Here is a 27,938-nt window from a genome sequence, read left to right on the forward strand (position 1 = left end):
GAAGCATACGGGGGAATAAAAACCAAAAAGCGAAGGTGTTAAATGGATACACATAAGCGTCTAAAGCTACTCTCCCGAAATGGTGAAACGAACGATCGTAGAAAAGGAAATCCCCCATACAAAACTCGTCGTCATCGTCGTTGTGGGTAACGCGTGCGGGATATTTGCGGAGGGCAACAGTTGAGTCATCGCCTAACCACTTTACACGTTAGGGAACACCCACCAAACAATGGCAACAGGTATATCCGCCACCAGTCACCAGCAAAAGAGGATGCATTTATATTCAGACAGTTGCACTGTTGAACTGCAGTCTATGTGCATCTCATGGGTTCGTTCTACTTGGCAGCAAAACAATCATAACGATGTATGTATGTAGCTGACAGCTTTCCGACGGGAGCATGGATGAGGAAAACTACTTCTTCCCCCTCTTCTATCTGATTTTCTGCTTCTCTCTCGCACACTCTTGCACCATCGTTGTGGTGAGATCGACGACAAACGAGTCTGCGTCGGAAAGCAACAGTGACACTAAATACCTTCAAATAATAACAACGCCCAGAATGGCTGATGGTGCATCATGGTGCCTCTCACTGCCAGTGTATGTGTGTGTGTGTGTGTGTGTGTTTGTGATAGACTGCACCGAGCAGGAAGGGGTACAATAGAAGGGGATGTGCGGGTCTGTTTGAATTATTTTGCAAACTTTGCTTATTCTATCCGCCGACGCTGTCGGATTTCCCGGAAAATGATTTGCGCACACTGTACCTGGTGGTTCCGCATCGGCAAACGGGCCTGAGGGAAGGAATAAACGGAAGGGAACCCGGGCCCACTTCGATCCAACATAGACACACACAAACGCACACTGATGCATCGGTGAATATTGCCAATAGTGGGTGGGATGGTTGTGTGCACTGGCTGGCTCGTTGCTTTCGCCATTCCGTGAGCCCTGGTGTACGAGGACAACATGCAATTTAGTTCCCATTTCCTTTCCCTTCTTCCGCCTGTTCCGCGTGGGTTCGTTCTTTCCGAGGACAACTGTACACACAACGATGTATATATATATAGGTTGTGCTGCGGAAGAGCATGGCAATAGTAAGAAATGAAAAAAGGTACGTGATTCGATTTGAAACCGCCGTTTGCTGTTTCCGTTCGCTGACCGATGGTGGTGCTGTTTGGTGTGTGTCTTCGGGTGTCAAGCATGTGACGGGAAATCAAACGTTTCAAACAGCTTTCAACTTTCATGCGCAAGAATAATTGCCGTCATTGAAATGGTAGTTGGTAAAGTTTTATTTATTTAGATATTTAAATAAAGTGAACCGTGTCGAATGGCCGAGGGGGTTCGACGACCATCTGCTTCCGTGTAACTATTTCTAAAGTGGCACGTACATACGCATGCATGATTGCAAAAGCGACATTCAATCGGAACAGTTTTTTTTTTTGCGGCCATTTGCGAGTTGCAATTATGTATCCACATTCGAGGGAAAACTGGAGCAATCAATATAAATATAAACACAAATGTAAGCGTTGAATGATAGTGAAAAAAAACGCCTCAACTTACAAACAGTAGCCCCTCAATTGAAATGCAAAATGAAACGCTAAAGAAAAGCATAATTACACACTCGAATTTAAAATGAATGGAAATGAAAAATTGTGTGAAAAAGGTCCATTTTTATGAACACCACAAACACCCCAACCCCCCCCCCCCCACACACACACACACACACACACACACAAGCACACAGGCATGTTTGAAGTATTTGCCGGAACGCTACGGTACTTTACAGCGCAGTTCCAGGATTTGGCTTCGGGATGGAATTCCACGTCACTCGCTCGGCTAGGATGCAATCCCAGGGCTTGGCATATGGCTTTTAATGGCGATCCAACAATTCACCCCCTTTTCGGAAGTAGCGGGCGGACAAGTATCGGGTTTGGATTCATAATGATTTACAAAACCTGGGAATTACTAGAAATAGCTCCGGGCTTGTTCTCGGAAACCCGCACAAGGCAAGGACTGCAGTGGTTCAAAACCTACCGTGGCAGTGGCAGGCATTTTTGAGCTTATATCAAAGACACAGGGAGATATTCGACTGCTGTTGTTGCAGTGTCTGCCACTTTGCAGTGGATTTAGTACGCATAAACAACAGTACCATACACTCCACTGCACCGTGCATCTGTTGGCGTGCTGTGCATTCAAATAGCTTTTAATGGCACAATCACGTGGATCGCAATACTCGTAGCAGCAAAACACTACACGCACAATCTGGATGTGGTTTGCACCTTCTCACGAGGCTTTAAATTCCAATAATTGTATACGACACAGCTCAGTAGTTTAAGGCAGGGCCGTCAACGCATTTCCTATCCAATACAGGCTCAATAATACAGGATCCCCCCTGTTGCGATCCATTTTATTAGCACTTCCTCGAAATGGCAATCACATTTGCGGTAGTGAACCGAATACGGCCCGCCCCATCCAGTGCCCCAGTCAATCACGGTTTGCTTAGTACGCCAGTCCGTCTTGTCCGGGGAGCTGACTTTTCCAGCCCCCTAGCATCGGAAACGGATGAGACGAATCGTTGGTGCCGGATCAGCAGAAGAGACACCAAAGCAAACAAAAACATTAATTGATTCAGGGAAAACCATTCGCTCTGGACGGGACACGCCCGGGTGTGGGGGATGTGTTGAGAAGTTTTCCACTTTGCCAGGACGAGACGGTTCAAGGACATGCATCTGTGATATGTGGTGTGCTTTCAAGTACTGTTTGGGGGAAATAGTAATGATAAATGGATATTTCACATAGGCACCGTCATTTTGCTGAAGTATGACGATGGTTATATTAACCGACGATAAAATAAGCAATGGAGGAGCACCTTCATCGCGAATCGTATCAACAGGACATTGTGGGTCCAAAACCTTTTAGGCCCACCAGTGCTAAAAAAAAGTAGCAAATATTTCATCCAATCGGGCTGTCAAAACCTACCATTCCGGATTATCAGCAGCCTGTAGAGAAGCCAAAGAAAATTTTGCACCCACACACACACACACACACACACACACACACACACATGCGGCTGCTGTTATAGTGCTTTTCTCCACGGCAAACCAAACCACGGCAAATCCTTCCGGGAATCCATCCAATTCGTCCCACACAAAAATTTGCATAGTTTTGCAGAGCTTTCCCGCATCCGTTTCCGGTGCGGAAAGTGAAGGTGAGTGACGCAGCAGAATGGAATTAATGAACCTTACACACCCAAATCAGAGACCATTACAACATTCCCCACGGAGACGGCACCACGGTACGGCAGTATAGTAGTGGTGCGAAGAAGTTTTAACGCTCTGTTCGGGTTACTAATTACCTGAACTGTGAGCTGGAATAGTAAACTCTTAGCAAAATAAAACAAACAAAATCTCGCTCGCGCTGGTTTCTTTCCCCCACCACCCAAAAGAGAAGGGACGCCAAAACCCATTGCTAGCCAGCCAACCCGTGTGCTCCCTGCTTCCACGGCCCACAGCCCACAGCGGTTCGAGATGGCGAAGGTTTTCGCGTGAATGAATTACACGATTATAACCTCTCTCGCCCTCTTCTTGCCAACGGCTAAAGAACCAAAGGGAACGGAGCCCGAACGGAGGAGCCAACCCGGCCAAAGTTAATGCCACTACGCTTTCCCGGAAGGGCCACACGCCATTCAAGGCGCAGTTCAAACAAGGGATCTGGGGACAATCATCCAATCATCTTCATAAAAATATCACTCCCGCGAACGGCGGGTGGTGGCGCTGCTCTGCTGCCCCGCCGCCCCTCCTCGACACACAAAACACCTCGTCAACATGGGCGAATGGAAGAAAAATTGGATCCATGTAACAGCGTCACCCCATAGACCGAAGCATTCTGTCTCTCTCTCTCTCTCTCTCTCGCTCGCTTTTCGCTCTCTTCATCAGGACAATCAGCGTAGTAGTACGGCCATATTAGAATGCTTCATCTCTTCTTGTAGCCTTTTTTGCGCCCTTCTTCAAACAGCGAACGTACACGCCACGCACTACACAAGGATTGGAAGGAACAAAAAAAAAAAGACATGGGCGACAAAAATGGGAGAACCCAAAGCTGGCGGGCACTCCAAAGGTAATATTGCCTTCTGTCCTTGCTGCTTCTGCACCTTCTCCAGCAAGTAAGATGATGTTCTGGGAAGAACGAGCCAGCTCGTTCCAAGAAGCAAATGTAATTTTGAACGCTACAATCGCAGAAATCGTTTCAAGCTCCTATTGTTACTTCTGGGAGGTGGGTGGTTGTGGGGGGGGGGGAGGGGGTGCGGAATGGTTACATCACAGCTGGCCGCTTTTTGTGTGTTGTTGATGTTGCTTGCAATGCAATTTGTCTGCAATGCCAGTGCCAAAAGAAAGCATAATAGCACAACGAAACCGAGCGGTAAGCAGTTTCGAAGAGAAGGTGCAGCATTATCAAATTGATAAGATATTCTTACTCTTGGTTGAATGGTGCAAAGCATCCGAATAAAGCATGTTCACAGAACGGTTAATATCATGCTTTTTTAAAGCGAACCGTAAATTGAACATCATTCACCCGTGCAGACACGCAGGTGACGACGGGCTCGGAGGGTCGGCCTGTTCAGCAATTTGTAGTCAATATGTAAGTCTTTCTTCTTTTTTTTGCGGGACATTTGTCACCTAAAACTGCAGCCAAAATCCCAAAATCGGTAGTGCTTCCACGCAGTTTGTCAGTATGGCTTCCTCGAAAGAGGCCCGTAGCTAGTGAAGTTGCTTGCTTGGTCGGGCCGGCACACTGGCTAATAATTTGGCAAAGCAAAGAGCAAAGGAAAATTTCGAGACATCGTTCAGGAACTGAAATACTTGCAAACAAAGACTTTCCTACACTGTTAGCCTTACGCGCGTCTGAGCCCTTGTTGAATGTAGCAATAGCTGGCAGTTAAACTTTACGCGATGCATACGTGAATCCTGCTGCAAACGAGCAAGAGAATACCCCATCATTACCATCCATCGATCATCAAAGTACATCGAATTGTATATGACCAGTGTGCTGGGGGAATACAGTACACTTTGCTTGCACACATTCGCTACAATTTGACAACCGTTCAGCTGGATCATATGCCGTAGGCGAATGTCTTACACCACACGGACGGGCATCATGTGTGTAGCTGCTTTCTCACGTACAAGCCAGAAACGGAAATATGTCCCCCGTCCCCTTCCAGAAGTCCCAATCACACGTTACAATTTAATGATCAAGCCGATGATGATGATGATGATGATGAAGATGATGTATGCACACGAAATTGCAATAAAATTTCAGTACGATGCACCACGATCTCCACAACATCGTAATTTCGTAATGTGTCTTTCGCTGGGGGCGAGAAAGCACCAAAGCAAAAGGTCAATCGTTTCTGCGAAAACAATTCACCCTCAGACGCGGCGGCGGCAAGGGCTAGAGGCGGTAAGGGCATAATTGTCCGATTTTCAGTTCACTCGCAGCCCTGTTTTCGTCCAGCATCAATCATGCTTGGTGTATAGCAGCACCCTTTAATAATACGGCATCGGTGCGAAAACGAAGGGAACCTGGTGGTTAGGAAAGAGTCCAAAATGAACTGCTTGTGGTGTGGTGTGGTACTATTATGTGCATATGTGTGCGCATGGACGTGCTGGGAAAATAATGATTTGCTAAAATGATGATTGATGGCGAGTAGCAGCGTGTATTGCGCCGATTATCCGTTTCTGCGATGGGTTCCAGCGCTTGATAAAAAAGGGACAACATTATTTGAAAGTTGTGGCAAGTTTTGAAGGTTAAAAGAAGCACTATCGAAGAATTAAGCACTGTTAGAATTATTTCAACATTTTTTAGACCTTCTGCAAAACAGACAAAAAAGCGGCGGTGGCGTGAAATGGTGAAATGGAGGTCTTGCGCATGCTGCCTGAAATTGTGTGACACCTGGCTAGCAAGAAGCTCTAAACTGTGTGAAAGTGTACAACATCCTTCCAAGTTTTTATATATCCTCCGTGGAATTGGCCAAGCTTCGAGGAATTGCTGATTACACTGCAGGAAAATTGCACCATTAGAAGCTAGTTACATCGCCAGAGGTAGTGCATAGCAGCGAGCTGGAGCCTGCATAGCAACAAAGATCTCTCAAGTCTAGACCAGTGATTCCAAGAATCCTGGCCCTGAGCATGCGCAAGCGGTACCCATCCATCATCCCTTCCTTTCCGAGCGTTCCGAGATCAATACGCGTTCAATCTCCATGGTGTCCCGTTTTGTCTCATACCACGAATTAAACGAAGCCCAAGCTCGCCATATTGAATCGTGCATGTCTATTTTGGATAAATAGATCCTTTTTTCAGAATCCATTGATTAGCTTTGTTGGAAGAGTCTCATCATGCTAATGCTGTACGGTAGAACAGAATCAAACGCTTCAATAGCGACGCAAAGAAAAAAGCAATTAAACCTATGAACCGTATCATCCCCCACCACTACCACCCACCAACACCACGCGCGCCGCACTAAAGGTTCCCACGAGGAAAAAGGGATATAAAAGCGGAGCCATTTCGTGTGGCACCACTGTGGCACGAAATGGCAGGATTCGGTTGCGTAAAGAATGGCTAGAATGGCATTGCTAGCGTTGTGTCATTGTGGCCGATCCAGATTTGCTGGAAAATAATGGTTCCGAGTTCCGAGAAGGAAAAACAGTTTGTAAAATTCACTGACAGAGAAAATATCCATCGTGCTCTGCTCGTCCATCCATCCTGGGAAGGGGGGAAGGAGGAGGCGCGCGGATGCCTCGTTTCCCATCGGCTTCATGCTCCACACCATGGCCAGGTGGTGTTGCACTGGACACATGAAAGGAGTAGTGGTGTTCGGACTATATAACGATGGCGATGGGGTGCGGCGGGACTGATGCTGGTGCGTGATAAATGCGCAGTATGTAGGATAATTCCGCGAAACCAAGCACCCAAACGCAAACAACACCCAAGATCCGAGATCCCATCCGTTTATTCTCCCTCTCTATCTCTCTCGGTCTGTGTGTGTGTGTGTGTCTCTCTCTAGGGATTTGTGCAATAAACATTGGGGCGCGCAAACGCGTCCACGTCGACCCAGATCGGGGACAGCGGGCAGGCAGCAGGACGAACCTTTATCTCTAGTTGCAGCGTCCTTGCACAGGAAGGATATGCCTCGAGGCTTTGAATATTGTTTTTCACACTTCCTTTCGCTTTATTCCATCTCCTCCGGGCTACCATCTCCCTCCTACAGCCCCCTTCTTCAAGCTCGTTAGATGTGCTGCTGCTACAAAGTGTTTGCTTATGCGAATCTCTCGCTCGGACCACCCCGACCAACCGACACCGACCCACAACTAACCAAAGCACACACAGCTCGATTCGCTCGAGCACGGCCTTGTGCAGCATCTCTCACCCCTGTTTTCTCGATATTCGCCAAGGATTTCTTCCACGAAGTCCCAGGCACGTGGGGGCCATGAGTTTGAGCGAATTTCGAGAATCCGGGGCCCGTGTACTCGGGCATATTTGGGGTGAGCATTCTGTTGTAGTTGCATCCGTCCGGCTGCTAACCACTAGTGATGGGTAAATACGATTTTTTACCGGAGTCGGATCGATCCGACTCCGGTACCCCTCGGAGTCGGACTCGGAGTTACTCCGGACTGTTTTAACGTGGGGGGGGGGGGGGGTTGAGGGGGTGCGCACGAGCAAACCTCCGGACTCATCGACTCCGAGTCCGGATCAGTCACTCCAGATCACTCCGGATTACTCCGGATCACTCCGGATCACTCCGGATTACTCCGGATCACACCGGATCACTCCGGATCACTCCGGATCAGTCTAGATGACATGTGTAGCCGCGTAATTTTTTTTGTCTCTTTAGCTTGTCCTTGCCTTTAGATCCTGATGAGTGAAGCATGCATACCTTTTGGGTACGTTCGCGGTATAAGCTCTGTCCCTCTCATGTTAATGGTGAAGATAGAATCGTATGCCATCGGCTGTGCATTCGGGCGTGGGCAGGCCCGTGGACGCCGTCTGTTCGCAGACATTCAGACTCATTCGGACTGATCCGGACTGATCCGAAGTGATTCAGAGTGACCCGGACTCATTCGGACTGATCCAAACTGATCCGGACTGATCCGGACTCATTTCAACTGATCCGGAGTAATCCAGATTGTTCCGGAGTGATCTGGAGTGATCCGGAGTGATCCGGAGTGATCCGGAGTGATCCGGACTGATCCGGAGTTTATTCCGGTTGTGATCCGGAGTCGGAGTCATATTTTGCGCACCGGAGTCGGAGTTGATCCATGACTCCGCTCCGGATTACCCATCACTACTAACCACCATCAGCAGCCACCCGCACACACACACACACACTCTGCCAATGTACCCGTAGGTAACAGTCGAAGCAGTTTTGAACAAAAAAAAGGATGACAAAAAGCGTGCAATTTGGTGTGCGCTCCTCCATTTTGCTTGCGAAAATTTCGACGGCAAAAACAGCGCTCCAGCTGCTTTTCCCCTGCGGGCTTCTCGTCACAAGACGAAATCATTTGGGAAATTATTAACGCTTCATTATGGCCCCTGATTGCGTAGCTGTCTGACAGTCTTCAAGAGCTCTTATAACAGGATGAGACGGTTCTGTGTAATTGAACACGAATTGATAATACTGAGGAGGCACAGGCAGAAGAGAGCTTGATGTTTTGATATTTTGTAAGCATCTTGGTGCTTGAGCTAGAATCAGCTGAAATGTTGCGATGTGCAAAACTTTCCGCTGGCACATACAACATGGAACAACATTGCAATACGACCAAGTAGATTTTCGGGGAATTAATCATCTAACATTAGTGCTTTAATTATTATAGCGTTGAATTCCAACCGTTTTGCAATTAAACACACACACACATTTTGTTGTAGAGGCTGTTTGTGAGGGTCGTTCTTGGAAATGTAGCAATTAGTTAGCTGGCCCAGGCAGAGCCAATCAATAGTATCAATAGCTGATTGCACATGTAAGAGCATGGCTATCCGTACCCGTTTGATATTTATGTAGCGTTTTTGTTAGACGAAAGGACCCATTGTATACTTTCCAAAACAGGGTTCTATTAGCTTGTTTTAGACCTGGCGTTAGCAATCACTCTCCCTATATACACACACACCTACTCTTCTAGCGATGTTTGTGGTTTCAAGGAATATCATACTGCGGCTTAGGCAACTGGGGGCCTTTGCAGAGAGTTTTACTGCAGAGAAAAATACAATCCGGCTACTTATTGGGGAGCTGCTGTTTGCTATTTATTCAAAATTCTACCGAAACGCTTTCCGCAAGCACTTACGATATTACACCAGAGCCCGTTGTTTAAGCGAAAGCCTGCTTGGATGCTGTGCGCTGTACGTGTATCGGTGCCATTCGACGTGCTGTGCTTTTTTTTGTGGTTAAGTGAAAAAGGTCACATAATTAATTAATGAGATTTATGCCGATTGATTGCAGCTCCCGGACAGCGCCATGAATGACGCGCCCGTAACCTGAGAAGTTCAATTCAACTTTGGAGTACAAGTCAACATTGAAATGGTTTTGAACATGTTCAAAAGAACCGATTGAGCAGTCTTCTCCCACACAGTGTGGTTTGTGTGTTTTTTGACACACCATTGCCAGATTCGTCACTGAGTCATCAATGGGCATCGGTTCCAACCCTTGTTAGAAACGGGGTAAACGAGGACCCATTGTACCCATCTTGCTTGTTGTAATGGGGTTTGTTTGTTTCATAACGTTCAAAAATTCTCCTTTTCATTGCTTTCGGTACACCTCTCAGTCTCTCTGTGTCTCTCTGTCTCTCTCTCTCTCTCGCTCTGATCGTTCCATCAATCGGCTCAAAGATAGAAAGCGTTTGCCCTTTTGTCGGTACTTTTATTAGGGAAAACGATACGCAAACATGAACAGGTCGGAGTGGGCAGGTCGTGGTGCATCACTTCCACCACCGACTATTTGAATAGCCCTGCTGGTCCTGCATTTGGAGCACACAGGCAAACGATAAATGTGCACCAAAGCACACGTGCAACGGCCAACCGCATAATTTCATGTTGACAACGTTTCAAAAACAAAGCACTACAGGCCGCCACAGAACGCCGGTCGATGGAAAACGGTAAGTAAACATTGGCTATGTTGTGTGTTTGCCAACCATGCAACTACGGAAACGAAGCGCAAACAGTTCACAAAGGTGTGAGCAGTTTTATTGATACTCGTTTCCCGCGAAGTAACACAATAAACAAATGAATCTTACAGTTTTTAATTTAACAGCATATTTTTAAATGTATGCACGTTTTAATGCTACATTTTTCTCGCCATCTGTACATGGCATGAGCAATAATATTGATTTAAAACCAACTATTCACTCAATCATCAGTAGCGTTGCAGTAGTGACTCTCGCGAACTTCAATGTTTCGCTGAAAATTTCCTCACAGCAACACAACATTCCACAAACGCTGATTCTGTGTGTAGTGGTGCATACATTTAACGACAAACCGATTGCTGTTTAACGTTAGCGTCATCAATGGCCAGGACGGCAGCATCCGAGTTCTCTCTGCACGTCAAAGGGTGCCATTACGTCAGCCACAACATCGTGGTGTAGGGGAAAACATACAGTTTATTTAACAACCAAAACGAAACAAAACAAGCAAGGAATTATACGATTTCTGCACATACAGCAACCTTTCTAGTTGCTACCAACCACATGGCACAAGATGAATCATTGAAAGAGCGGTTGGTTCCCCGTTTGCGAATGAATCACTCACCGACGAGAGCACAACGCAGCGTCATCGGTGTATGATTGATGTTTTTGCCAATGATTTCATCTCATACAGAAAACATCTGAGAGCAAATTTCTAAAAGTTTTTGTGTATGAGTATGTGTGTAGAAGTTTATCAAAAGAAATGTTTAAAAAAAGTGTTTCATTGAATCATTCCTGCTGCTCACTTAATGACACATATTTTCCTCAGAACAATTTAATGAGCATTTTAATGAACTTTTCGAATTCTACCTATTTGCATCATCTACTTTATTGCTTCACTTGAACTGAACTTCTCATTTGTGTGTATCCTAAGTGAATTTACTCTTAGAAATTCTGTTTTTCTTTTTTTTCACAAGTTCGCTCTCGCTTGTGTGTTTTTTCTTCTATTTCCAGTCATTGTTTATGTATGCATCCTCGACTAAAAACGGCAGAATTTTTCGCGGAAAACCATAGGAAACATACCCAAACATACATACACACACATACACGTGCCGCTAGTGTGCCAAATGTTTACAATGCATACAACATTTCTGGGAATCACCTTTTCTCTTGAACCGTCTTACTGTACAGCACGATGAATCATGAGCATCAATTTGAGAGATGGAGTGAAGGTTGTTTATAAAACAAACAACTATTGCGCTTTTTTCGTGGATTGCTTTTAAACAGTCACACATATCCTACAATAAAGGTCGATGATAGTCAACATACATAACCAAGGTTGAACTCTGCTGCACCCAAAAGAACCAACACCGTTTTGTCTAGTTTATGTCTGTTCGCAGTGAAACCATTTTAAAAAGCGAATCAAAATTCGCTTCTGTATCAAACTTTTCCTTTGCTGTACCATCGCTACCCATAATGAACTTACCATTCAATGCTCCGGTACCCTTTGCCACAGCAGTGCAAGCTTTTGAACTGCTTCAGCACACCGTACTCCCGGTCGGGGATTTCCTTCGTAAACTGCAGATGATGGGTGTTGAGCGAATGCTCGTACCGATGTTCGCTGCAGTGATTTTCCGCCCAGGCGGGTGCGATGATGATGGCGACGGTTAGACACATCAGCAACAGCGGTATTAGCCGGCTACTGCTGCAAGCACTTTTCCGAACAGACGCCATCGTTTCGGTGCTGGTGGTTGTGTGTTTTTTTTTTTTTGGTTTCGGTCTCCCTTAGCACCACACTTGTCGTCGTGTACACTTAAAGTGCACGCTTAGTTTACACAATCGCTGGTTGGTTCACCGATTTTAGTGCATTACGCACAACTAGTTGAATACACTCGTGCTTTAATTAACACACACACACACAGTGTGTTCTTACACACTTGCTAAACTGCTAACAATTTGCGACGTAGCCACCTTTCGTTTTCAATTCCTCACTAACCCACACACACACAGACACACACAAATGCACACCGGAATGATCCCAGTTCGTTCCCGGAAATAGTGGTGTTCAGTAGCAGTGCTCCAGGACTAATTATCGCTTGATCTGCTTTACTCGGTGTTAAAAAGCTTATTGCGCAGCACTAGAGAAGCGTTAGATCTCGTATAGTTCGATGGTAGGGTTACCAAGGACAGCGAGTTACGTTGCTAACCGTTAATTGAAATTGCGCCCACGTTCCTGGGGGTGCTCGATGCCGAGACAGGTTGGTGCGACAAATCTTCGCGCCAGCTAGTACACTACACCTCACCACATGCACTTCTACTTTCGCTGGAAAAATAATTCTGGTGCAAGCAGCAGAGACTTTGCTTTCCTCAACCCCCCGCGCGCTACTGATTGCTCTAACAGGATCTAGCCCACCCTGCACACTGATTGCTTTTAGTTCTCGTTTGTTAGCTTTCACCGTAGATGACAAGCACCCGATATTGGAGCAACACACACTGGCCAATGACAAGATGTCCGACGACAGTGCACAGCGTATATACACGATGGTAGTGACCTATCGACACGGCCAATGAAGCATTTCCTTCCAGGAATTGGCGTGTCCGATGATGTTCCGCGTTTGCCTTAATGAGTATCCAACATGCAATGGGGATAGCACTTGAGGAGACGACCTGAAATGAGATCACATAGAAAAGGGAGAGAAAAAAGTTCATTAGTACATTTGATGCTTTGTTGGTATACCGAGTAGAGTATAAAATGGTGACTCATTATACGCGAAATTTATTTGAAAGTTTCTTTTTTACGATAGCGCATTAGTGTGCAAAGATTTGAAAAGCTCCTTACAACTCCCCAACAACATGAGAGCGATATCGAAACGGGTAGAGATAACAGGTAGCCTTCGCAGACCATTCATCGTCTTTATTGCCCCAGGAGTCAACCTCGTTACGACACAGCAGCCAGTAGACATTGGCAGACAGGAGACTGGTCACGTGGTGTCTCCTTCCTTCCTATCGTTGGAGCTGGAAACCAACGTAAGATTATATTTAGCGGCGTGGTGAAGCTAAATCGGTATCAAGGTTAAGGTGTATAAATACACTCACGCGGGCAAACGGGGACTTCACACAGGTGTTACTACTTCAAAGAAATGGGCATTCGGTTCATCATGATAAGGGTAGATTCGCTCCAATGAATCGTTTAATGGCTTTGCATAGATTTTTCGAAAGATCTGTTATTTTTGGAGGCTTACACGCATGTAAAGCAAACCTTTGTACAACATTCAGTAGTTATGCAACGTTGCTTACAGTATGGCAAGTCATGGTACAAGCAGCTATAAGAGCTGTAAGTGTTAGAGTACACATCAAGGAACATACATCAGGGCACTTTTACACCAGCACAAGTACTAAGGTTCCTTTCAGAATGTATTGTTACCGAAGAACAAGTATCATATCAAAGTTGGCAGGTTTTAGCAGCATAAGTACACTTCGAAACCATCCCCCACGTTCCATCGCAATGCGACAAGGTTCCGATGTCAAGTCGTGTCAGTGACACATGAGAACTACACACCACCCACCTACTCACCCACCTACCCACCCACACACACACACCGAAAGAGCTTAAGGTATTGAGTCAGGTCAAAGGGGACATTCGCCTATGTTGGTTCGGTTGTGGTGGGGCCACACCACGTATGTTAATACCCGCGCTGTGGATCACTTTTGCATAATTTAATGTACAAACGGCACAATCCGCCCTGTCCCCATGCTTATCGAAGTACATTCATTCGCTGATCCTCAGGGGAGCGAATGATTTCAAGTGAAAGGACACAATGGATGTGTGTGTGGGCCGGTGCCGAATTCTCGACCAACTTTGGGTCATTTTCTGAAACACGGTCTCCCTCGCACCGAGATCGATAGACGAGAGTTCCCGGAATTTCCCGTACACACTCACACACACACATGCAGACCATGCTTAACCCTCGGTACCGGAAACGCACTATACACACACACAGGCATCCATCCAGCCTTCTTGGATACAAAGGGAGCCTCTGACAAGGCGAAGGAAAGAAGTACTCCTTGGAATTCGGGGAATTGATACAATTTGGAAAATCCATCACCGCGCACATTCGCACGAATCCTTCATCGTTCTTTTCCCCCTATCAGCCGGCTTGCCTTCTGTGCCCTTCGGCCCTTTTCGTGTGTAAATCCACATGATGCTTATCACACGCAATGGGGAAGCACTATGCACACATACATCTACTCACACACACACACACAATCACAACAGTGAAACAATAGCAGCACGCTTGCCGTCAGCACCTACCATGGGTTACGTCTCCTAACGAGAGTAGCAACACCAGCACAGCTCTGTCTAACGGGAACGAAATGGAACGATTTGGTTCATTTAATTCTGTTGATTAATTCGCTGAATTGCGCCTTTTTTCGCCGAATGCACGCTCTGCTCCGGTGCTGCCAGAGTGCGACGAGGAGAGTTCGTGCTGATGTGCGGTGCCAGTTGGCGCCCGCAGCGTGAGAGAGAGAGAGAGCGAGAGGGATCCGACGTATTTTCCCCGAATGCAATCCAGCGTCCTCCGCACGCACACACACAGACACACCAATGCACCTTTGCCGGAGGAGCGAACACACGGATGATCGGCAATCAGAATGAACTACCGTACGCGCCGACAGTTGAACGAGAAATGTCTGTCCGAGAGAGACCCGCAGCAGCTCGAGCCATGCGTCCCAGCAGCCTGTGAGCATGCGAGTGTGGTGTGTGAGACAGCGCAAGAGTGAGCGAAAGAGAGCAAGCAGACCGCATGGAGATGGGTGTGTGTGAAAGTGTAGTTCGTAGGTGCATAGGAAAGAGCTCTTATTGGACATTCTTATTCCGGCTTTTTAGGTTATATTCTCTCGGCGAATGGCAAATTATTTTGTAAATAATAACAAATTACAATTACAGTGTGTGGATACGCAAAATTACTTGTTTGCTGTTCGGCGATAAAAGCGATTCATGGAAGAAAATGTGTGAAAACTTTTTGAAACACCTACTCCCGATGCTCCCGCACGAGCGTGAGAGCAAAAGTGCACGAACGAAAGAGAGCGACACCGTTTCCCGCAGTTTCCAGAAGAGAACAAATGGCTCAAAAGCGAATGCTGCTCTTTAAATTAAATATTTAATTGCAAAAGTTTCATTGAAACAATTCCAATCGGTTGTTTTAAAAACTCCCCCCCACGGATGATACCGGGCTGACTTACCGTTACTTCATTGATAATTCCGCGAAAAACCAATCCCACTGTACACAAAGCGTCCGGTAGTGAGAGAATGGGCTCATTGGAGAGAAAGAGATAAAGATAGAAAGAGAGAGAGAGCACCCGGGTTTTCGTTGCGATGAGCGCGCTCCATTCGGTTTTGCAACACCGGCAACGGAAACGGGAGAGGACGTAAACAAAAATACCAGGAACTCGGGCTATGTCAGCCGGCAAACACGCTGAAAGATGCAACAAGAGCTCACACAAACACTCACACAAATCGTTCCCCCAGAGCACACGCACGCTGTGAAATGCAATCGCGCCGCTCCCTTCGTTCCGGTGGCGTCTAAATAACCGTTCCTTCGCTTCGTCCCCGCCGCTTGCTACGATGACTGTTGTTTGTTTGCGGTGCCATCGAAACGTTCAGCCCAAAACGTAAACACACCAAACCTTCGGTTGGCGCGTGTGTATGCGTTACGGGCGTTGCAGTTAAAAATGATTCCCAAAAAGTGATACAATGTTAGGCGAGCGTTCTTTGAAGCAGCGAAGAGCTCCAGTTCGGCAACGTCGATGTGCCCTTAAAATGTAGCGGCTGTTTATTTTGTGCCGTCCAACGACAATCAAAAATCTCGTTTTGCAATACACAAAAACCCATCCCTCCGCTCGTACGGTTGTCATCGATTGGCGCGCAGATTTCATGGAAAACATAAACTTTCAGCGCGGCAGTTGCGGTCCATGCACTCCCCTCCACGCAAGGGTCGGTCTGGTTGTGGTGGTTCGCACGACGCTGCCACACTAAATCGCATGCGCGGAACAAAACCCACAACGGTGAGACCGCGACGGGGGGGTGTAAAGAGTGCTGTTGCGAGGATGCGAGTCGGCGTTCTGCATCTACCGAGTCAGCAAAACAAAGTAAAGACTGGGACACAACAAAAACACTGCGACGTGTTGGGACGGTCAAGTTCCTGCCGATGGTGGACGAAGGTGAACCGAAAAGTGTGATCCGCCGCTGGACTACAACAACACCACGGGGCTTTACTTACCGATCTCTTCATCGTGTGGTCGTAAATCATGGCCGTAATAATGCAAACATGCGGCAGACGTTCCCCATATTTGATACAGCTACAGCGTGTAAAGCACCATCTTGGGGCTTCCTGGAAGTCGTTAGTACTGGGACGATAGTTTCCCGGAGAGTTTTTCCGGAAACTCCAGCACTGTACACGTCCATTGCAACTATTTTCAACAACTGTGCCAGAGCCGCAAAGTATTGTCATTTTCAGGACTTTTCTTGGTTTCTGGTTGTACATTCGAGAGAGAGAGAGATGTCCGGTTACGGACAGGCCCCGGGAATTACGCTTACGAAACCCAAAAATTTGCGAAGAAATGTCTGGAATCGATAACAGCACAATCCTACCAGCTATTTCGTTTCTTGCTACGATTCCCATTCCGCAGCTTCTCGGAACGCCCGAAACGAGCTCAAAGCAACGAGATCAAAGCGAACTGATAACCGAGAAACGGAAGGAATTCGCAAAATTTAACTTCCTTCTTCTGCTGCAAACACTCTTCCAAAACTGCTCTACGTTGGTTGCTTCGCTGGGTAAAGACTGGGCATGAGATTGAGGTTTAAACTGGTCGACCGGGGTTATTCTTCTTTAATAGATCCTCACGTTGCGATTAGACCCACCGAGCGCTTCTAACGAGGCAGCTGGCTGCTGGCTGTCACACCCGGAGAGGGATCCGGGCAATGGAGGGAAGCGGCAAAGTGCGTGTTAAGCACAAGCCAGGGGCTGAAATGAAGTTATGATGCTCAGGAAACAGAGCGTTTCCAATTCTAAAGTGAGTGCACCTTCCGATATACCTCTTGCACAGTGAAAAGGACAGCGCACCGAGATGCAGCCGCACACGCATGGCCTGGAAGGCAACTTTCACTGCAACTGCACCAACCGGGGGGCGCTAACGAACGTTGAACGTTCCTTGATCCTTCTAGGAATATGTACGCACCCTGTCCTAGAGGAGGGTTTTGAGCTCTATTCCACAACCTTCTTCACTCCGTTCCGGTTTGTTTGATGCGAACAACAAATGCATTGCTGGAGAGGTACCTTTTCTAGCGATGTCCTTTGGCTGCTGGAAAATGTACTGCGCTTAGCTCGTGTTTTTGTTTCTCCCGATGATGAATCGTTTCCTACATTGTATCGCACATTGTTTAACAGTTCTGTACTTATGTGCACGCATTCGATGCTACCTTTTACCATTTCTTTTTACCATCGATGGCAGCATTGGTGCGTGTTTTAAATTCGTGCGAATTCCGGTTGATCGTATGCTTGTTTGTTTAAGTACAGCCGAACCCAGCGTAACATGACATGATGATGCGGGCCATGCAGTGAACGCACGCAAGCAAACAACGAACGCAACAACCACTCCACGCAGTACCGCAAACCAGCAAAGGGAAACCAGCATTGACGCATTACCTCTCCTCTCCGGGGCGTTTCCAGCGCGCGTTGGATGAGTTATAAAAACATTTACACAAACTTTTTTTCCCCTTTCCCCGTCCTGTTGGCCTTTCCTTTGCCGGTTTGCTGGTCGTTGTCCGATGTGCTAAACAACATTTCGCACCTTGTGTTGCCTCTTCTATTTTCGAGAGCCGCTTTCATCCACTCCCCCTTCATTCCGTGTCCTCGGGCATGGCCAGCAAATGCGCCCTGCTTTTGTTGCACTTTTATGGTTTGTCTTTTGTTTTTTTGCTTCTTCTTTCTCCTCCGTCCTGTACCGTTCCCACCGTTCGTCCTTTGAGAACCCGCTGGGAGGAGGTGAGCTTTTGTCGCTTCGCTGAAATTCTGTTGTGCGAGCCGTTTGAGGGCTCTGGTTGTAACAATCGCCACAAACTCGCAAGGACAAAGGGACTTTACATTTCAATCACACACCGCACACACACACACACACACGCATCACACCACTTCGGTCGTATCCTTCCAGGAACAGCAGATCGCCATCATGGCCCAGCTGGTAAGCCCGCAAACCCTGCCCGCTCACACCGAACAATGCCCGGTCCTGATGAATATTTGTGTGTGCAGTATAATAAAAAAAGGACCGCAACACCGGTGAAACGGTTTTAAGCGGAACTGAACGGATGATCCTTGCATTGTTGGGCGTAAATGGGGAGATTGAGCAGCGGGCATGAAGCTTTTCTTTTCGTAATTGAAAATATATTCCTCCGGTTGCAGGCAAGCCACTCCATAGAAAGAAAGGAAACCCGGGGCTAAATATTTGCCAGGCAGTCGATATTTTGCGGTAGCCAGTTGTTGAGCTTTCCCCGGTAATCTACCTATGGCAATAATATTTACTGGCTTCTGGAGGTTTTTGGTGCGGATTGTAAGGAAATCAATTATGGAAACCAACTCGTTGTTCCGCAGAAACAACTAAGCCCGGCTGGCGGCCCAACCGTTCCGGCGAAATGGCAGGAAACGTTTGGAGAATGGAAATAGCATTTCCAGAAAGTGTGCAATGTGAAGTTAGTTTTTTACCGATAATTTGCTGCACTATTTTTCAATAGAAAGCAAAAGTGGATGTTTGCCTAACAGAAAGTTTTGAGGGGCAAGCAACAGTTCACTGTAAATGTGGCCGGTTGCTATGTAATTATGGAAGAAATTGGTCGATGGAAACAACAGATTGACAACAGTTTGATCACGTTTCAAGAAGCTAAAATTGCGTATTTCTTTGCAGGAAGCACACAGTCGTTGCTTTTAATTTTCCATTTACAATTGGTTATAATTTTTGCAATATACATCTACACAGCCTTTGCGAATTGGGAAAGCGATTGCTCTATCAGTACAATAATCGATACGATTTAGGTAAACATGGCACACAGCAAACGGTACGGGTCGTCGCCACTCTAGCAGGTAACAGGACCACCTTCGCCTCCACTGGTAATCATGTCAATCAGATCCTGTAGCGAAATGTCGCCCAACATTTCATTGATGGCCGGTTTGAGCTGCTGCTCGATCGCCTGCGTTATTGCCTGCTGATTGTTGTTGATCAGGCCGGGCACAGCCAGCTCAACCATGCGGTTGAAGGCGAAGCTTGCCACCGGGTTCAAGAATATGCCCCTCACATCCGAGCGTACCGACTTGAGCGTTGGGGTGATGACCAAATCGCGCACCTGCAGCTTGTCTCCACTGATGGCAACCGATGCGCCGCCCTTTACCGTGAAACCTACGAACGAACAAGCATTGGTAAAACAGCTGACCTAATGGGGGGCATTAAAATCGATTCACTTACCTTTCAAATCGAAGCGGAACGAGCCGAAACGGTTGACGGGGAGCACACCGATCAGCTTCAGCTTCGTCTTGTACTTTCCCTTGGTACGCAGCGCACCGAAGAAGAGCTCAAAGTCCACTCGCAGTTTAAGTGGCTTGACGTCGATCTTTATGATTTCAAACTCGTTCAATCCATCTACGACCACTTGGTTAAGCTCTCCCTTGAATCTGCAAGGTGGAAAGTGCACATTACAATCGATTGCTATGTTATTATTCTATTCCAAATACTCACTGGATAAGCCTATCCTTCAGCTCCATTTCGACATGTTCTAGCTCAAACGGGGCCAGCACGGGAATACCGAGAGCCGGATTGGGACAAACCATCGACTGACGGAAGTCCTCCAGAAACTTGATGATCAGTTCGTTCAGCGCATTATTACGCGGATGAGGCAGAAGAAATCCCTCATCCTGGTAATTTTGTGCTCCGGCCAGGCTGACCAGCACGCTACAGGCGACAAGCAACAAGATCTTCATCTCGCGAGAACTCGAGCGGTTCCACGGTAATATAGCACTTAAAAACTTAACAACAACGCACTGTTGGCGTTTTGTGTGTCACTTTGCAACGCCACACAACTATCTCTGATGGTTTGCCGTCGCGACTGAAGTGTTTAAATACTGCGCGCAAGACCACCAATACTCCCTATCATCATGCTGTCGATTCTTTATCGGCAGTCCCGAAAGGGGGTTGCAAAACTTAACCCACGAGAAATTCCACTCGCTCTCGGTAGGGGCACTTCACGGTGTGGATACTGTACCAGCGAGTGTGCATTACTATCAGCGAAGCTTCAGGATAATCCCGCTCCCATCTTGAACCATTCCGGGAGCTTTGCACGAGAAGCGGTCCCCCAAAACGAGCTACTGCTTCGACCACTTCAGCCCGCTTATCATGAGCTCCCGATGGAGCCGTGTACATGCACATGGTGGCCGTCGAAGTGTGAGCATGCCGAACTTGACCGATAAGTTTACTTAGCCCAATTTCAAGGATTGCACGATATGGAGCTACAAACCGACTGGCCAAGGTAAATAGTTTACCTACCACCCGGTCCGAACGGGCGACCTGGAGTGCAACCCAAATAAAAACACAACCCCGGAACTTTGCTGGACGACGTAAGCCTTTGAAATGCTCCCAATCAATTAGTCAATGTCAATCGCTTTGGCTGGGTACAATGCTCTCGAGTTGACCGATTTGGAGCATCGTCTATCTAATCAGGCGTGCTGGAGGTTCGTGGTTTGAAGGTGCACCTGCTGAATTTGGACATTGACATCACATTGACGACGCAAAAGTCAATGCAGAATGCGGATCTACGCACGTGCTGAGTTGGGATGTAGAAAAGTTGTTCGATCTTACCAAGTTGAGTTGAAAGGGAACATAAGTATGGAACAATGTTTTGCTGAATCGTGCTAGAAACCCTGTTTAAATGTGCAAAACATCATGCAAGTTGAGCAAACTTGAACGCAACGGTTGCATACAGTTTAATTGTTTACGAGTAAATATTGTATGCAACTTACGTCGACTGATTCTAATGTTCTCCTCACCCTGTGGTTGCGGTTGCGTTTATGATTCGAATAATATCCGGTACATCGTATTTCCACAGTATTTCGTTTAGTTTGGATCGAATCTTGGTTCGAATTTTCATCGCTATCGCATTGCGGTTGCTGCGCAAATACTCCGGTATCTGTCCCGAAACTATCCGATTAAACAGGAAGGTGTTCCATGGTAGTAGCATCACATTTTCAAACTCCACCTGGCTAGATGTCACTGCAAACGAGATTTGAACATCGCGTACGAAGAGATATCTTCTCCAAAGATCAAACACTACAGTGCCATGCGTAGTAAGTCCTACAAAGAATGTGACAGAGCATCAGAACTTGGTCGAATTTGATGCAAACGTATCGAACAGCAACCGTACCGCGTAGCTGCAATGAACATTTCCCGGACCGATCGAACGGCACGAATCCAGCTAACTGACCCTTTGCCTCATAACGACCGCTCGTCTGGAGCGATGGAAAGGTCAGTTGAAAATCCAGCTTCCGGTCTGAAATCTGTACATTTAGTGCTGTAACATCGAACACATCCAGCCCGCGTGTGATGCCGTCTTTTAGCTTCGCGCTTAATCTGTTGGAGAAGACAGAAGCGATAAAATGGTTTGAATGGAAAAGACTCACCGTGTATGTACCGGAGTATGTTGTTATCAAAATCATTTATATGAAGTTCCTTCCACGTGAATGGCGCCAGCACGGGAAGATCAAGGAGCGGAAATCCACGAGCCATTTGTTGTCGAAACTTTTCAACCGATTCTAGCGTAAGTTTATTAATCTGAAAAGGTGTTTGATGAGTACTTCCTGCTGGAAGCGGAACAAGAGAATCTCCCCACGATATGGTTGTGATTAGCACAATGATCCGTAAGACAGTAGCACGACCCATTCTGAAAGTTCAATAGATCCAACTGAATTTGATTTCTTTCTAAAATGGACAGGTGATGGTTCAGAGTCTACTTCGATCCCTCGTTGGTTCCAAGTTAAGGGAGATGTTACACAAAGTCAATGCAGAGGAAAGTGAATTTGCATAAAATCAATTTATTTTTGAATGATATATCTAATCCCATCCACCGTTGAGTTGCAGTAGTAGTTATTGCTCCCGTTTTACATGAAGTCCTAACTAGTATTTATTTCTTCAATGCTTCTATGCACGATTCTGATCTATCATTGCATAGGAATCAGTGCGAATAAGTCTTCCAGCGTCATAGTGTTTAGGACGGAATCAGCGATAGGTATGCCAACGCGTGAAATAATATCCGTCACTTCCGGAGCAAAGTTGATAAGCACCGAAGGAATCAGATCCTGAATGACTACGTTGAGCAGATCGGACAGTTCTCCTCCGAGCAGCATTCCCTCGATGTTATTCTACAAACAAAAGTGTACATACGGTTAAACGGTATGAAACTGCGAACCTCTGTATCCAGCTTAAGCCTACCTGTAGCGAACCAAGCCGCACGTTGGCTTTCAGTTCGGGCATGTGCAGGTAACCGGAGGGCAGCTGACGCAGTAGAGCCGTTCCCTGGATGCGAAGATCGCGCGGAGCGACATGGAAGTTGCCCAACCCGAACACCGGAATCAAACCGAAGAGACGACCATTTGCATCGTAGTGTCCGCGAGCGACCACGTCCGGGAACAGAAAATCGTACCGGAACTCCATCTGCATCACGTTCAGTGTCAGTGTGCCCTGGAACCGATCCAATCCATCGACAAACAGATTGCGCAAAATGGCTGTAAAGCTGAAAAAGGGGTGCGTCTATCACATTGCTGCCCTTTGTCGCACTGCACTTCTCACCTACTCTAGCAATCCTCCCAAACTTAAGTCCACATCAAGCCGATCAGTCTCCAGTGGAGCCATCACGGGAATGCCGCGTTCCGGGTCACCCGTGCGCAAAAGCTCACGGATATTCTCGAGCAGCTGAGCCAGCGCCTCGTCAAGCGTCGCACGTTGCTCAGGCGCCAGTGCTTCCGGGCGTGAGGGCTGGTGTGGTATAGTGGCAGCATTGCTGGTGACCACGAACAGTGCCGCCAGAGCAAAGAAACGACTCATCTGGAAAGCGGAATAACACTTTACACTTGCAGAATGGGAGTTGGAATAGGCCAAAGTTTTACTAAAGACTGTAAACAATCGAATCGGCGAACGTAACTTATATTACATTGTGGTATCTTATCGAAGTTCTACTGATTGGGCTTCCGTGGGGGTCATAAGGTGATCATAATGGTGATAACTCACACGATGCTCTTTGTACTGGTAGTAATTCGAATGTTATGGGGTGTTCCACATCAGAGTAAGAAGTATTACAGAGAGCATATCCGAATGAATAGCTGGCTTAAATGTTGTTTCTAACAGCCACCAGTTGACAGCTGTCTGGAATGCGTGAGTATAATATGGAGAGAAACCCTACATTCTCTAATCGGGATTTGATAAGATATTTCAGAAATCGTTTCCACCAACTTCTTAACCATACACCGGCGCAACACGTTTGTTTTGTTGTATATTTTGCTCCATAATCTTATCAGTTCTACCCTAGACGATTGTTATCGAGTTCGAAACGGCGATCAGAGCACTGTCGCGCTTTAAATTCGCAGACATTAGAATTAGTAACATCAGCGCAAAGTGCTGAACAAAGAAATATTCGCCCTCACAAAACGAAGATAGCAACTTAAAGTGTGAAGATAAAGTGTGTTTACAGCACCATTGAACCGATTCGCGTTAGCAATTCGCTGACATTTATTTTACGCAACGGTCAAAAGTCGATCCAAAAACAAACACGGCCCACAGCACACGGGAATCATTTACGGGAACAGCAAACCCATCAGGTCCTCCATGGTGCGGGTGGCCAGGAAGCGGTTTGCGATCGGTACGACCAGCGCGTTCAGCAGGTTGGTCATGCCGTCGGGGAAGTTACGCAGCACCGACGGTACAATGTCCTGAATGACGGCGTTCAGCAGATCCGAGAGGTCACCGCCGAGCAGCAGTCCCTGAATGTTGCTCTCGAGCGAACCGATCTGCAGACTGATCGAGAAGTCGGACAGCTTCAGGAAGCCCTGCCCATTGTCGGTGATGGTGGCAAAGCCGGTCGCGACGACATCGCGCGGGCGCACGGAGAAATCGCCGATACCGAAGATCGGGATCAAACCCCACAGGCGGCCATTGGCATCGTAGAATCCATTGGCACTGATCTCAGCAAAGCGGAACTCGAACGGGAAGCGAAGCGTCGCCAGATCGACCTGCAGCCGTCCCACGAACGTATCCAGTCCGATAATGTTCATTGGAGTGAAGCGTGCGTCGAACCTTCATGAAGAGGGGTTAGATTTGGTTTCAGTGAGTACGTTTTGGCAAGCAAATGCACATCCATCGTGTCCCATACTCAAGCAAACCTCCGAACGAGGCATTGATGAACAGGTCCGGATTGTGGTAAGGTGCAAGTACAGGCATGCCGGTTTCCGGGTTTCCGGTGCGCATCAGCTCACGCAAGTTCTCCAGAATGCGTCGCATGATCGCATCCAGAATGATGTTCTGTCCAGCGACCTCTGGCGAAGAGAGTGAGGCATACGTGGACGCAATGTGGAATGAAATTGGGCACTTTGGGCATACACTGAGCCGTTTTAGCACTTACCCTTCACTCCGACGTTGGCCGTCAGAGCCATCAAGGCTACCACAATCAATCCAGCACGCATTGTATGTGTGTTTGTTTGGTCGCTCGAGCTGGACTAAAAGCTGAAACTAACAACAATACACTCTGCAACTAACAATTACACAATCACTAAAACTGCTGCACAACGTACCTTTTCCTTCGAACGTTGGACAAATAAGCCCCTACATCGGTAAGAAGGTCCCCTTTATAGGATCGAAGACCATTATCGGCTCGAATAATTCAACCATTCTTATCATGTGCTTGGTGACATTTTTGTTTTTCGAATCCACTGAGCGGGTGCGATTTAGGGCGGTACCGATTCCCAGTTTAGCGAGGGTGGCAGTGATGGTGGCATCGAGTCGAGATAAGCTGGACGAGATTAACCCGAGCCCTTTGGTAAAGCTTGGCTCTCGTGTCGCACCTGGTCAACGGGACAATCGATTCGATTTGGCTACCGATTGTGAAGCGTGTGCACCTGGGCTGTCGATATCAAAGCAGACGGGCCCACCAAGACAAGCAATCAGGTCAGTGTGCTGTGCTGCTACCTAAAGCGTAGTGTTTTTTAGGCAGAAAAGCAAGAACAGCATAGGAGTTTTTGCTGCCGCATCTTTGCCAACCATTTGTGAGAAATAAATCAACTCAGACAAGCTTTGTTGGCGCCTGCGGTCATAAAGCCCGAGTGACATTACCTCCTCGCTGGGGATCATAATGAATTAAAAAAAAAAACACACACACACACACGACGAAAAACTTTTACTATCTACAGAGACATTTCGCCCATGCTCGGAATGACGTCATTGCTTTGGCCGTATGACGTCATGGTTGTGTTCTTTTTTCCCCCAAACCGTATATTCTCTCTTGGCATGGAGCATGGCGAACCGAGCAATGGCAATCGGAAGAATCTTACCGATTGCTGATGCTTTGGTTGGGAATGCTCTCGCAATGTGCTCCAAACACTGGGAGATACTTCAGTTCCAGTGTACTGATGATACACACTGTGCTACGGAAGAGCACGAGAGAGAGAGGCCGCATTTCTAAAACAGGATAACAAGATCATGCGTCAATTTCCCCTGCCCGAAGCGTGCCCCACTGTGTGCGGGGAAAACGATGCTAGGATGCTCCCGGCATTCGATAAACATCAGGTTTGCCTTCGGTTCGGTTGGGTGTTTGCAAATTTATTTCAAGTTTCGTTTAATTCTTATCGAGTTTGATGACAGTTGCATACGGTAATACACAATAAAGGCAGCGTGTTTTGATCCTCCCAAATTCTGACAAAAGATTCGAAACAATTTCATTATTAGTTTACCGTCAACATTGAACCCAGTAGCTTTGGTGGAAGTTGAATTCTAATAAAAGGACACTTTGTGTACGAAGTAGCTGCATTCCTGTACCGGTTCCAAAGGGTACCAGTGTCCAGTCCTTGTGAGCCTGAGAGCACAGGGGGAGTTGAATTCGTGAGATTGCCAGCGAACCAACAGTGAACGCAGAGAGCAGAGCAGTTCTGCATCAAGTACACGAATGGCACACACACACACGATGACTGTGTGCGGTGGTATTGTTTTTCCGCCCGATGGTAACTACTTCTCCATCCGAGCAACCCAAGTCCGAGTCGCACGCTGGTTCATTTCCAGTATGAGATAGAACTCGCTGCGAAGCGGTTGTGGTGTTTGCGAGTGCTCTGTACGCGTGTGATTAGTGCTTGCCTGTGTGGCCTGAGATATCGCTCTGCCAGATTATCGGAGATCTGTGTGCCCCTGGTAGGCGTCAGTGAGGAAAATCCCTTTGGAATCCTCCCCCCCCCCCCCTCCACAACAGTGTCGCAGTGTCGCCCGAGTGTGTGTCGGTGTGCCACGTTTTGGAAGGTTGGTGAGAGCAAAAGGAGTGCTGGGACGAGATACAAGTGCGACGGGAATGCAAAACGCTGTGAAAAAAAAAAAAAAAACATCCACGGTACAACCGAACACAATAGTTGGGATGTTTTATTGCGTCTTGGCGCTGCTGCAGTGTACTTGTGAGCGCAAAGAGGTCGTACGGTTTGTGCGTTCTTCCCCAATTCTTTGCAGAACTGGCCATAGTAAACACACGCAGCGAAAGTCAGTCATTCTAGCGCATTATGAACATCGTGACGCTTGGGGTAAGCGTATTGTGAAACCTTCCGAAAAGAATTCCACTTTCGCTGCAAGTAGATTCCAGCGCTTTTCCGTTGCTTCTTGTCTCGCTCACTTTTTCTCTAAAGGCCGACTCTCTTGCTGGCGTGTGCTGGCCTTTGTTCCCGGTCAACAAAACCGGCAGCAGAACCGCTGCATTGGCGAAGCTGCAGGCTGTCTTCGATTGTCTGCTGTGGCCGGTCCTGCGGTCCACCAATCAGTGGACGTTGATAGTGTGCGTACTACTGCACACACACAGACAGTGGGTGACCCAAACCCGACAGGGTCCTTTACGCAGCCTCCCCGCTTTTTCCGGTGTTAAGAGGCACGGCGCCCACCAACACCCAGCGGGCTAATGAAGCACTCCGTCTTGATTGGACGGTGCGTAGTGTATTGAGAGGTACATTCTACCTTTACTGCTGCCTGCTAATCACCACAAACGATGGTGACGTTGAAGATGAAGAAGATGATGATTGTTATTTCGGTTCTCCTTGTCCACCCATCTGCATGAGTTGCAGGAGCGAAAATTATGCGCCCAATAACTCGAGCTGGCCATAAACAATGCTTCGCACAGCAATGGTCGGTCGGAAGAAGGAAATGGTTTGCGTACTGGCTCGGTGTCCTTGACGGTAAGTCCTTGCGCGATGAACTGTGGATGCGTTGCGCGAGAGCATGCAAGGACGGACGGGAGGACAGTCCAGCTGTTTGGTTTTGTTGGTGGCACACATGCACACACACCTTTCACTCGACGTTCCAGGAAAATAGTATGCTCCTGCCCCGATAGACGACGCGTGCGGAGGAAGCCCTGCAAATGGAAATTGGTGGCAAATGGTACACCAGGTCCAAGAGGTTGCGGCACGTCATCTGCAAGCAAGACTTCACTGCAGTAGTTGCTCCGTAGACGGTTTCGTC

General features: G+C 47.3%; 4 protein-coding genes across 5 annotated transcripts in view; all 4 read right to left on the minus strand.

Moving 5' to 3' along the window:
• Window positions 1-14,855, minus strand: part of LOC121588146 (fibroblast growth factor receptor-like) — a 30,005-nt gene extending 15,150 nt beyond the window's left edge. The window contains exons 1-2 of the mRNA XM_041905786.1: window positions 14,467-14,855; window positions 11,641-12,821 (exon numbers count right to left, since the gene is read on the minus strand). Of these exons, the coding sequence (XP_041761720.1) occupies window positions 11,641-11,888 (248 nt within the window). The 5' untranslated portion in view covers window positions 11,889-12,821; window positions 14,467-14,855. The remainder of the gene's footprint in view (window positions 1-11,640; window positions 12,822-14,466) is intronic.
• A 4,224-nt stretch (window positions 14,856-19,079) lies between these two features.
• LOC121588147 lies at window positions 19,080-22,193 on the minus strand. Its single transcript, XM_041905787.1, has 6 exons — window positions 21,883-22,193; window positions 21,616-21,821; window positions 21,215-21,545; window positions 19,938-21,115; window positions 19,668-19,873; window positions 19,080-19,601 (listed from the first exon to the last, which is right to left on the minus strand). The coding sequence occupies exons 4-6, from the start codon at window positions 20,177-20,179 to the stop codon at window positions 19,282-19,284; spliced, it is 768 nt and encodes a 255-aa protein (XP_041761721.1). The 5' UTR covers window positions 20,180-21,115; window positions 21,215-21,545; window positions 21,616-21,821; window positions 21,883-22,193; the 3' UTR covers window positions 19,080-19,281.
• A 69-nt stretch (window positions 22,194-22,262) lies between these two features.
• LOC121589690 lies at window positions 22,263-23,844 on the minus strand. The gene is made up of 3 exons (XM_041908780.1): window positions 23,041-23,844; window positions 22,680-22,980; window positions 22,263-22,609 (listed from the first exon to the last, which is right to left on the minus strand). Exons 1-3 carry the CDS (start codon window positions 23,289-23,291, stop codon window positions 22,409-22,411), a joined length of 753 nt encoding a protein of 250 aa, XP_041764714.1. The 5' UTR covers window positions 23,292-23,844; the 3' UTR covers window positions 22,263-22,408.
• A 95-nt stretch (window positions 23,845-23,939) lies between these two features.
• LOC121589692 lies at window positions 23,940-25,127 on the minus strand. Of its 2 annotated transcripts, none has more exons than XM_041908781.1 (4): window positions 25,031-25,127; window positions 24,862-24,968; window positions 24,613-24,775; window positions 23,940-24,536 (listed from the first exon to the last, which is right to left on the minus strand). In XM_041908781.1, exons 2-4 carry the CDS (start codon window positions 24,920-24,922, stop codon window positions 24,038-24,040), a joined length of 723 nt encoding a protein of 240 aa, XP_041764715.1. In that variant the 5' UTR covers window positions 24,923-24,968; window positions 25,031-25,127; the 3' UTR covers window positions 23,940-24,037. The 2 variants fall into 2 exon arrangements, with proteins under 2 accessions (XP_041764715.1, XP_041764716.1); XM_041908782.1 differs by having other exon boundaries at window positions 24,862-24,962; window positions 25,031-25,125.
• Between the last annotated feature and the right edge of the window lie 2,811 nt (window positions 25,128-27,938).

The sequence above is a fragment of the Anopheles merus genome, chromosome 2R, assembly GCF_017562075.2.
Source record: "Anopheles merus strain MAF chromosome 2R, AmerM5.1, whole genome shotgun sequence".
NCBI lineage: Eukaryota > Metazoa > Arthropoda > Insecta > Diptera > Culicidae > Anopheles > Anopheles merus.